The sequence below is a fragment of the Sebastes fasciatus genome, chromosome 4 (genome assembly GCF_043250625.1).
Source record: "Sebastes fasciatus isolate fSebFas1 chromosome 4, fSebFas1.pri, whole genome shotgun sequence".
NCBI lineage: Eukaryota > Metazoa > Chordata > Actinopteri > Perciformes > Sebastidae > Sebastes > Sebastes fasciatus.
In genome coordinates, this window is record NC_133798.1 from 38,340,985 (window position 1) to 38,352,994 (window position 12,010).

The following is a 12,010-nucleotide window of genomic DNA, read 5'->3' on the forward strand; positions in this document are numbered from 1 at the left end:
TATTGGCTCAATTTTGCCTCTGTCACATGTGCACATACTTTATACATTTCTGATAATGAACGATTGACAGATGACAAATGAATAGGCCGGTGACAGATAATGACAGTCTACCGTAGTTCCGTACACTACCCTCCAGAAATGGCGGCGCAACCCAGAATGTTCCACGATTCCCATTCCTTATTGTTGTTTTCCTGCACTCAGGGGACTTTTTTTCACATTTTAGTATCCCCACATAGCGGCCTCTCGAGTTAAGCATATTTAAACCTGCAGTAGTCAGTATATTTCTGGCATCATTGGGCAAAAATCCCATAATAACCTTTCAGCATATTGAAAACTAGACTTCTGCTCCTCCTCATGGCTCTGTTTTCAGGCTTTAGAACATCTAGCCCGTGACAGGAGACTTTGACCAATCACAGGTCATTTCATTGAGAGAGCGTTCCTATTGGCTGTGCTCCGGTCATGTGACCAGAACTTGGCATTCCTTCACCAGATTTCACAATAGCGGCGGCGTCACAAACTTTCTCATTTAACAGCGAAACCGTGCACTACAAGATGATTCTGACAACATCTGAGGAGAGAAATAGACATTAACGTAACAGAGTATTGATTCATATTTGATCAACGCTGCCTAGTTTCACCGTTTGGTCGCAGTTCGCGAGTGATTGATAGCCGGCTCTCATAGACGGCAGCTGGACAGCAGACCTCAGATCAGCTCTGACTGCTTGTTTTCCTCCGGTCTGTGAAATCTTGCAGATGCCGTTAGAAGCACCGGAGGACACAGAGGAACATGATTTTTTTCAGGTTACCTGTTTCATGTATTACTGTCACCATATAGCGACCGTTTTATAAAAATAACTTTATTTAATCATTTTTGCTCCAATCTCGCCTACTTCATTAACTTATTCTCTGTCGCATCTCACTATTATAGGGGACAGATTTAGATCTAGTGACCTATAGGGGTTAAGGCGTTGACCATGAACCACAACATCCCCGGTTTGAGTGTCGCTGGGGTCCTTTGTCATTCCCTCTCCTCATTTTGTGTCATGTCTCGACTATTAACTTGGTAATAAAGGCATAAAATACTTTCTGATAGTATTCTGATACGTTTTCAGTGTGTGTGTGTGTGCGTGTGCGTGTGCGTGTGCGTGTGCGTGTGCGTGTATCCCTACCTGTAAGGTCTTTCTCTCGGAACTGGATCAAGGGGAAAACCATGCTGTCGGCCATCTGGTTGGCGAGCTCAGAGTGGAGCGAGTTCAGCTGAACCACACAAAACAGATTATACAAAAATAATCAAGCACTGCACAAGGACACAAATGGAAGATGTACCCCTCGCCAAACATCTTGAAGGGATTTCAATTTATTTTTATACGTACAGTACAGTGACATTTGCTGTTCATTATTCTTGCAGCAAGCTGGAAAGTAACATTTTCAGTGAAATGGGTGCAGAACTGCAGACAATGCCTCTGCTACATCATAAAAAAATCCCATATTGGGGGGGGGACAGTACATTTCTTGAAGAGCGTAATAAAACCTTCTGTTTACTCTGATATTGGGAAAACAGGGCACACATATCGCACACACACACACACACAAGCAAATCCTGCTATAATTCTCTCTGCTTATCAACACACTCCAGCAGCTAACAAGATGACATACAGGTTAATCTGAGCGATTTAGCAGGTGCTAAAGTTCACAGGATTAGGTGCAGCATTAGGTCTAATTCTCATTGTGAAATGAGTTCCCCCTCTGTAAATCATGAGGTAAAGGTCAAGCAAACAATCAACCTGCGTCCTCTGAGCATATGCGTGTGTGGACTGATGTGGTCTAAATCCTGTTGAGTGCTGACTGGGCAGGCTTGTGGACCCCCGCCATGTCTGACAGAGAGAAGCCCATCTGTTTTGTCTATATACCTTCACACCCCTCCTTCATCCATCCATCCATTCACCCACGCTGCCTCCCTCCAGCCATCCATCCGGGGCGATAGTAATCACATCCACCTCACCGTTTCCCCTCTTAGCGTTGGTATAGAATCAGTACTGGTCTTACAGCGAGGAGAATACTCAGGTCATTTCATTGAGGTCATTTTCAGCAGCGTGCTCGGGGAGCGCAGGTGCAATTTCCTTTGTAACATGATAAAGAACCAACAAATGACCGTGCAGTAGTTTATCATCCCCTCGCTTCTGCCGTGAGTGCACACACACACACACACACATACACACACAAAACAACTAAACTGCAACTCACCTCCACTACAGTTTTGGCAAAGTTCTGCAGCGTGGTGATTACCTCTTCATCACCTTTTCCAAGGGCAAAATTCTTGACGGAAGAAGAAAAAGAAGAAGAAGAAGAAGAAGAAGGGAGGGGGAACGAGTTTAAACCATGAAACTGCATCATGTAGCATAGATCTAGCCTGTACTAAAAAAATAGCCTTTTCTGCCAGGGTTTCTGGCACATCCCTTTCATGGAATAAGGCCAAAGATGCTAATAAACTCCATGCTGGGATGCTGAGTTTTAAGCCTTGATTAAAGGAGCTAACAGTGCATCCATTACAGGTCACTGCATTTTTTTACCACCCAACATCCACTGACTTCAGCAACTAAGTTGTTGTTGGCTGCATAAAACAAGACCCCATGATAGATTCCCAACAGAGAGGCCTGTCTACTTCAAGGTTATTCCATGCACAGAGATTTCATTAAGACACCCCTGCTTAGACGAGGTGTGGCAAGCAGACACAATGCAAACTCACACATGTAAAGAAAGTTCAAATGAAAATCTGATGTGAACATTTTTTGAGGGAATATCGTTTGAAGATTGCGGTTTTGTTTTCACTTCACACTTTACATGTCCAATGCGATTAACAAACAAGACTCCAACTGGCAACCTTCCAGTCACAAGCTTCTCCAACCTTTAAACTCCATTACCCCAGAATACAATACAGCTCAGGACAAGATTCTCTCTGCAGAATAATGGTGGGGAATAACGTGTAAAAGGTCCACTTGGAACCCAAGTTGTGAGTAGTGTCTTCCAACAGCAGTGTGCAGGATTTTCTCCATTCAATCAGCTGTCTTGTTCAACTCCTGCGTGCCTACACCCAAGAATTCTGCTAATGGGACTATCCAAGTAGTTAAATCAAAATACTGTCTTAATCTGATTACTCTGTATTTGTGTGCATGCATGTAAACATAGTCAGTGTATAGCTGGAAATATTCATATTTCATTAATTTTTCTCTATAATTTCACTTGAAACTGTTGTGTTAATTTTGTACTAAAGTTCTTAATTAAATGAGAAAATAATTTTCATTTGTCCAGTATTTAATTATTCAAAAAGGAGTATACATAAACAGGCTTTATACCATGTGATTATTTCATATTTATTTATTGAATTACCAGAAAACACGCTATACATATATCATTATGAAGATATGAAAAGACCTATAACGGGACAGAAGATTTTGGCCATATCGCCCAGCCCTAACTAATAGATGTGTCTCTCTTTGTTTGTTTTGTAGCACATTAGCAGAGTTACTTTAATTATTTCACCCACGATAGTTATGGTAATACGAGTTTGCAAAAAAAGGCCGCAAAACACTTGACGCACTACTCACTGCTGCTTGTTAAGCTAATTGCTTTGAGAAAATGGTAACAACTGATATCATATCTGGACTATGGTGGCTGGCCAGTCAGAGAAAAATGTTCAGAGAAGCTGCAGTAGGAAAATCCTGAAACAATAAAAGCTACCCATACACTTACTTTCTTCTCATAATCCAGAAGTTGCTTTGAGAGCTGCTCTGTGGCCAATCCCATCTCACTCTGTAGGAGACAGATAGAGGAGAAAAAAAGCAAATTAACAGACTGGCTTACTCAGGATTTGTCCGTGTAGCTTCTACATTTTGTCATTCTCTTTTTAACCCTTAAAGAAATAAAAGGAAAATAAATGGACAACAGGTGAATCAGGGTTCACATAAAAACTGTTATTCCTTTGAAAAAAGCACAAGGTGATGGGTTATATAAATGCCAACTCAACCGGTGAAGAATTATTGGTTCAGAAAAGGTCTGACGTCACGTTACATAAGCTATGTATGTTTTCAGGGAGAAACATGAAGCATTTATTGTGCACGTTGCTCAATTTGGCATCATCTTCTACAGAGAACAAAGAACAGCAAAGTCAAAACTATCTACACCCTGACAGCACGAGAAGAGTTTCACACTACTCACTGCACATCACACTTTACTGACTAAATTGTACAGAAAAATGGTTTTACAGTAAGGCACAATGTAACACGACTTGAGCTGCACAACTGAAGGTTTCTCTGCTCTTCTTACAAGAGACTTCAGTACATAATGTTTCATTCATCAGTTTGCATTTTTGAGGTTGCACATATAATATCCTACTTTGGTATTTGTCTATCCCTGGGGTCAGCAACCTTTACTAACAAAAGAGCCATATTAGGCAAACAAAATAAATAATAATAATCTGTCTGGAGCCGCAAAACATGTGATCATTGTGATGAAGGTAACACAGTTTATAGTCTAAGTATATAGTATATAAGTCTACTGCAGTGAATGCATTATTTTGGCCACATTGAGGGGGGAAAAAAATCAGAGATTTCCAGAATAAAGTCATAATATTATGAGAATAAAGTCATAACTTAACGAGAAAAAAAAGTTGTAATATTACGAGAATAAAGACATAACTTTATGAGAAAAAAAGAAAATAACACGTAAAATTACTACTTTATAATATTATGACTTTATTTTCATAATATTACGATTTTTTTCTCGTAAACTTATGACCTTTTTCTCGTGGTATTATGACTTTATTCTCGAAATCACAGATTTATTTTTTTCCCTCAATGTGGCCCTAATACTCCGTCGTACCGTCGTACCATAGACCTACAACAATGATAAATAAAAATGAAAATGTAAACAAAAAACAGTTATTCATTTCCATTTTTAAAAATCCACAGGGAGCCACTGGAGAGGGGCTAAAGAGCCTCATGTGGCTCCGGAGCCGCATGTTGCTAACCCCTGCTCTATTGAAAAGCACCATCTTCTCTTCAGTTCAAACCAAATCACTGCTCTACTGTAGTTCCATAATGCAAATGTTTAACCCCAAATCATCTTCAAACCAGGCAAATAAAGTTATGAATCCTGTTCAGATGTCAAGAAAAAAAAGCCTCCACATTTTATTGTGTTAGAACAGAACACGTGTGGCTGATTAACAGAGCCACACACTACTAAAGGGAACAGAGTGTGCTGCGTATGTGCATCTGTTTGAGTTTTGTTTTTAGTACCTGGGCTCCGAACACACGCTGCATCGATTGTAGCAGCTGGTTGGTGTAGTCTGTAAGCATCCCAGCATCTTCCTCAAACACACTGAGCAAGGAGCGAGTCTGTGAAACAAAACGTTCATTTGATGAATATGACAACAGGACGACCAGTCTGTCTTACTTTATAACAATAGTCAGGTGCCCCAATGAACACTGAAACAGGTTTTACTTACTGGAATCATTCCTACTGTTTAAAAGTCCTGTTAAAAGATTTTCAGGTCTTTTACAGAAATAGGCATTAACGTAACAGAATATTGATTCATATTTGATCAGCGCTGCCTAGTTTGACCGTTTGGTCAGAGTTTGCGAGTGATTGACAGCCGGCTCTCATTAACGGCAGCTGGACAGCAGACCTCAGATCAGCTCTGACTGCTTGTTTTCCTCCGGTCTGTGAAATCTTGCAGATGCCGTTAGGAGCACCGGAGGACACCGCGGAACATGATTTTTTTTCAGGTTATCTGTTTCATGTACTACTGTCACCATATAGCAACCATTTTATAAGAATAACTTTTTTTAATCACATTTGCTCCAATATTGCCTACTTCAGCTTTAAATGAATAATCAGGAAAAAATAATCAGCAGATTAATTCAAAATGAAAATAACTGTTAGTTGCATCACTAAATCATACTGAGGTGTGTATTAGTCTTGGGCCAACAACTCATTATCCAAATGAGTTTATGTTTTAAACCATAATTGATAATCAAATGGGTGTGTTTATCACATCATGACAATTCAGGTGGAGCTGGGCATATTGTAATTGTGTCAAATGTTCCTTTTTGTACACTAGATGTATATACTGTAGTACCTAAGTTAAAAAACAAACACAATCTGAGGTTTGTTGGCTATAAAGAAGAAAGAAAAGAGGACATACTGAGTGAAAGAAATGAGAGTATCTGCAGTACGCAGAGGCACATTATGAAAGTAGAGCTTTCAAGTGAAACTAAAAGGCATAATGATTTTACTACAGGCTGGCTATGCAAACATGGGAAAATCCTGTCTGGGTGTAGTTTTATTTCCATAAACAGGTGCAGCAAGGCAGGCAGGGCAGATACGGCAGAGGAGGAACACACCCATCGGCTTAAAAAGTCTGTTTACACTTCACTCCAGTTGACTTTCGCCACACAGTAGGATTGAGAGCCATTTCACACTAGAATATAGAATATTGTCAACCTCGGTTGAGTTTACATTTCACTGTAGCAAGACATATTTCTTGTTAGGTGAAACTGCATTTTGAAACAGTAAAGAGAGAAATACCCCTCCAGCATGGGGTGCACTTAAAGCAGAACCATCAAAGAGGTCAGCCCTATTTGGGGGGGAAAGAATGATGCAACAGACAACAGCAGTAAATACAGGCTGCATTAGATGTGCATGCATGATAGCAAAGACTGTATTCTACTTCTCCATCACTGATATCCATGCATGAGGCCTAACTATCATACTGCTGCACTCCAGACCTATAAGCATCAAACAACATATGGTATTCACTACTGACAGCTTCCCACTGCTGCTGCTGCCCTGTTGCAGAGCTATTGACTGCAATTCCAGCATCCAGATAGTCCGATAATGGAAACCCCTCCCACATTATGTGAACCAGGCCCAGTTCGGCTCCAGGACTGGGTCTGAGCCCCAAAATCTAACTACATACGACATTGGAACATAAAATAGATTGCAGGAGAGTGCTTGTGGTTGAGCTATGGTCGAGACATCTTCCACAGTGATGTGGCTAGCCCTGTTTGGGGGGGGAAAGAGTGATGCAACAGACAACAGCAGTAAATACAGGCTGCATTATAGATGTTCATGCATGATAGCAAAGACTGTATTCTACTTCTTCATTGCTGATATCCATGCATGAGGCCTAACTTTCATACTGCTGCACTCCAGACCTATAAGCATCAAACAACAAGGCAGGCAGGCAGGGCAGATACAGCAGAAGAGGAACACACCCATCAGCTTAAAGTCTGTTTACACTTCACTCCAGTTGACTTTCGCCTGCCACAGTAGGATTGAGAGCCATTTCACACCAAAAAATAAATCATCTGGAATATTGTCAACCTTGGTTGTGTTTGCATTTCACTGTAGCAAGACATATTTCTTGTTAGGTGAAACTGCATTTTGAAGCAGTAAAAGAGAGAAATAACCCTCCAGCATGGGGTGCACTTCAGCAGAACCATCAAAGAGGTCAGCAGTAATAATAAGCACTATGCAATAATGCATTATACTCATTTTTAACAGTCTCTTCTGCACTATATTCACTTTTTTTTAATAGTCCTGTATCACAGCTGTTACCCTGCACTATATTCAGTTTTAACAGTTTTCTTCATCTCCTTGTATTTTTATATCTGGTATATTTTTTTTGTACTTTGTACTTTGCACTACTAACTTTTTTACTGCCTTTTTACTAACATGTTTTGCACTATGGAACTGTGATGCTGGAAACTTTAATTTCCCTAGGGATCAATAAAGTTAATATCTATCCATCTATCCATCTATCTATCTATCTATCTATCTATCTATCTATCTAGCCCTGTTTGGGGGGGAAAGAGTGATGCAACAGACAGAAGTAAATACAGGCTGCATTAATGATGTGCATGCATTCTTCTCCATCACTCCATATCCGTGCATGAGGCCTAACTTTCATACTGCTGCATCTCAGCCCTATAAGCATCAAACAACATATGGTATTAACTGCTGACAGCTTCCCACTGTTGCTGCCCTGTTGCAAAGCTATTGACTAATACATACAGGCTGCATTATAGATGTGCATGCATGATAGCAAAGACTATATTCTACTTCTCCATCACTGATATCCATGCATGAGGCCTAACTATCATACTGCTGCACTCCAGACCTATAAGCATCAAACAACATATGGTATTCACTACTGACAGCTCCCCACTGCTGCCCTGTTGCAAGTCCGATAATGGAAACACCCTCCCACATTATGTGAATCAGGCCCAGTTCGGCTCCAGGACCGGGTCTAAGCCCCCAAAATCTAACTTCATACGACATTGGAACATAAAGATTGCATGAGAGTGCTTGTAGTTGAGCTATGGTGGAGACATCTTCCACAGTGATCACAGCTAGCTCAGTGCAGCAGTATATGAGGAGGGAGGAGCCCAGCTGTGACACAACAAACACAACACAGACTCATAAACGCAGATAATTATGATTAGCAGTATAAACTAGAGCTTTGTTTATAGCCACTCCTGTCTGATGACTACATTCACATCACAATGTGTTAATTTAAGACTACAACAACAACAGGATATTGTTTTGTGTTGCTAGTAAGCTAACTTCAGAGCTCCTAACGTCTTATTTTAGTGACAGTTTGTGTCTTTAAATGTGATTAAAACCCCCAAACACAGGCCTACCTGAGGACTGTCCTGCAGAGCGTCCTCCAGGAGCAGTTTGTGATGAACGGCCGGCATCTTGTTAGCGGTGTTAGAAGAGAAGAGGAGGAAGAAGAGGAGGAAGAAGAGGAGGAAGAAGAGGAGGAATGGGAGCTTGAATTATTTAGACTCTGTTTCCCAGAGGCCTTTGCGCGGGTGAGATGGAACACGTAGGAGCTGGAGGCGGGGCCAGTGTGACGTCATCATCCACAGCAGCTGTTGAGAGCAGAGCGACTATAGTAAAACAGCTGCATACACACTTTAAATCAGAATCAGAATCAGAATCAGAATGGTGTTTATTGCCAGGTGTATCAGGTATACACTAGGAATTTGCTTTGGTTTTGTTGGTGCAAGTAAACAGTATAATAACAAAAGAATAGCTAAAAACGTTAGAATAAAATAAAGAATAAAAAAAATGAAATTCTTCCAATATACAAAATAAGCTACAAACAAAAATAAACATGGTATGAACTAGATATTTGTACGGTTTTATATTTAATTAAATTATTTTCTGATGATTTGTTTTATAGCAAAGCTTGTGATGAGCAGTAAGCGGCTGCATTATACTATTAAAGTAGATGTAAACTAGGTCGTTTATCATTTCAGTATCAACAGTGACCCCATGTGGACATTATGTAGAACTGCAGTTTAATTTCAAAATAAGATATTCATCCCTTTATGACAATACAATATTATTTCAAGGTCAAAAGATACCACATATCAAGAATATGAGGTTGACCAAAGGTTGAACAGTAAATATACTCCATTGCAATTAAAAGTTCTACTTTATAAATGTTATGTAAAAGTTGCACATGTAAATGTGCAATAACACGTTGGTCACTTTTGTGTCACTTTTGCAATGTAAATACTGTAAATCTACTGTTACGAATATGTGCAATAACATGCTGATCACTCTGTGCAATAATTATATGATGCTGTGCTTATGTGATGCTTGTTTTGTAGTTTTATTTATTTCTGTCCACGTGCAGTATATAATACATATCCGAGAAGTACTATAAGCCTTTTAAAATCACATCTATTTACTAAGTCCTGGAGTTAGTCATCATCCAGCTCTCGTCTTGTTTTGTCTAATTATAAGCAGAGCATGTGATGCACTGAATATTGTCGGAGCTACTGGCTCTCTAATGGCTTCACACTTTTTACAGAGGCTGCACACATCCGGGGAAAAAAAAAAAATACCTTCCTTGACTGATCACATCCTGGATGATAAATTGAGCTGTTGTGTGCTCCAAATGTCAGACAATTCTAACGGACTGTGTTCTTTAAAGGTCCCACATCCTGCAATAAAACCTCGTTGTTAGGGAGATAACTTTATTATCTCAGCATAATGTCACTTAAAAGATGTAACATTGAAATCGTCTCAGTTATTTGACTTTATCCAAGACATTTTAGGTTTCAATAATAATCTAATTGTTGTGTTAAGACGGGCGTGTCTTGTTTGTGTTGTGTCTTGATAATGTAGGCAAGCCGTGACAAGCAGCGCGTCCTCATCAAGCTCCCAGGCAGCCGTAGCAGGAGCACATTCCTTCCTCCCCAATGGACTTGTGTTGTTTAATTGGCTAAGTTCATGGCTCTAAATTAGATAAGGCAATTCAGTCGTGGCTTTGTTTGCTGGCTCGGCTATAAGTCTGGCCTATAAAAAGAGATGCTTGATGTCAGTGGAACTAACCTGGATTTAACAAAGCAGTGATTCAGCTGACAGAGGAAACACACCTTCACGAGAAAGTGGAGAAGAATTGTTAGAGTGCAAAAGCTCATGTGAGTGGGACAGTATAGGCCGACATCTTACAAGTACACGACATTACAAGTCAATTATTGTACACTTTGTAGAAAAGCTGCTATACAGCTGCTGCTGGGGGTAATGTCATTAGTTTTGCAGGTATTTAGTCATAAACCAAAGTAAAAACAAACTACAAATTTGACCTGATGATGGCACCAAATGAAAAGTGAATGTGTAGTTTCAAATTTCACTGCAGTCCATCTAACAGTTTAGACATTTTACAAAAAAAAACAAATGTGAATCTCATAGTGGTGCTACAAAAAAGTCACAAAAGTCAGTAGGATTCATCCTATGGAGTCCATAAATGTCTTTAGAAACTTCAAATAATCTGAATCTGAATCTGAAAAAGTAGTTGACAGATTACAAAAATGTATCCTAAATGTGAAGACATCAATTTGCCGTTTGCCGAGATGGAAGAGTCTGAGGTGTAGGACATCCCGCCTCAGGAACAGCACGTACCCTGATGCTACTAGGCACCTAAACTCTAATGCACAGGCTCTTTGCAGGAGGTAATTAAGCTCCAGCTAACATGCACTTTAGGAATGCTTTGCACTAGACACTTTAGGGGAAATTGCAATAGCACAAGGCTCTTCACAGTATTTTAGCATTTTAGGATTTTATAGGTTTGAATGATTGTATAAATGTATGTGGTTGTCTCCTATGTACACTATGTTTTTTTATATGTATGTGCTTTTGTCTGTTTTTAATGAGCACTGCACCGAAACAAATTCTAATCAACTGTGGGTTGACATGGCAATAAAAAGTATTGCGTATTGAGGTCGTTGGGCAGCGTGTCTCGTGAGAGTTTTGCAAGTTTTTGCAGATCAGATTTCACAATTTATTTAATTTAATTTATACAACAGGGCCTACGTGTCAAACAATGCCCTCTAGCGTCAGTTTTGCACGTGTAGGGCTGCCTCTAGTGGCCAACACGAGCTTAAGATATTTTAACGTTTTGTTCTACGACATGAAATAGGCCAGGATCCGAAATGTCCCACTCGTGAATTTTGAAGCTTTTACATATCTTAAAAAGGGCAGTTGCTAGCAAGTGGCTAAATGATACTATTAAACGCCATCACGCCGAACACTAGTCTGCCGTCTGGTGGTGATGTGAAGTCATGTAACCGTGGTGAAGTTCGTTTATAACCTAACGTTAGCTTACTTCTGCTCATTGTATTTGCGCTTCATTTGTGGAGATCATCTTGCTGAACAAAACGTGTAAGTATCATAAACGTTTGTTTGCCACAGAGTTTATTTTCTGCAATAATCCCAAAACCCAATGGAAATATTCCATCGACTTTTTGTCGAGGGAACCAGGGCGATGCTAACTTCCTGGTTGGCCTATAAAAACACGCCATCCCTGGAGCGCTCTATTATGACGGGAGTAAAGGAGGAAGTCAGGTGACGACGAGAGCGAGATCGTCTGCATAGGGAGGAGGTTGTGGTAGATGGATGGATCAAACAAACACAGGACTTTCACCTATAAACA

At 40.0% G+C, this 12,010-nt stretch overlaps 1 protein-coding gene across 1 annotated transcript in view; it reads right to left on the minus strand.

Moving 5' to 3' along the window:
• The window catches only part of appl2 (adaptor protein, phosphotyrosine interaction, PH domain and leucine zipper containing 2), a 28,031-nt gene extending 19,156 nt beyond the window's left edge, over nt 1–8,875 (minus strand). Inside the window, exons 1-5 of the mRNA XM_074634216.1 lie at nt 8,703–8,875; nt 5,295–5,393; nt 3,751–3,810; nt 2,245–2,316; nt 1,170–1,257 (exon numbers count right to left, since the gene is read on the minus strand). Of these exons, the coding sequence (XP_074490317.1) occupies nt 1,170–1,257; nt 2,245–2,316; nt 3,751–3,810; nt 5,295–5,393; nt 8,703–8,759 (376 nt within the window). The 5' untranslated portion in view covers nt 8,760–8,875. The remainder of the gene's footprint in view (nt 1–1,169; nt 1,258–2,244; nt 2,317–3,750; nt 3,811–5,294; nt 5,394–8,702) is intronic.
• Between the last annotated feature and the right edge of the window lie 3,135 nt (nt 8,876–12,010).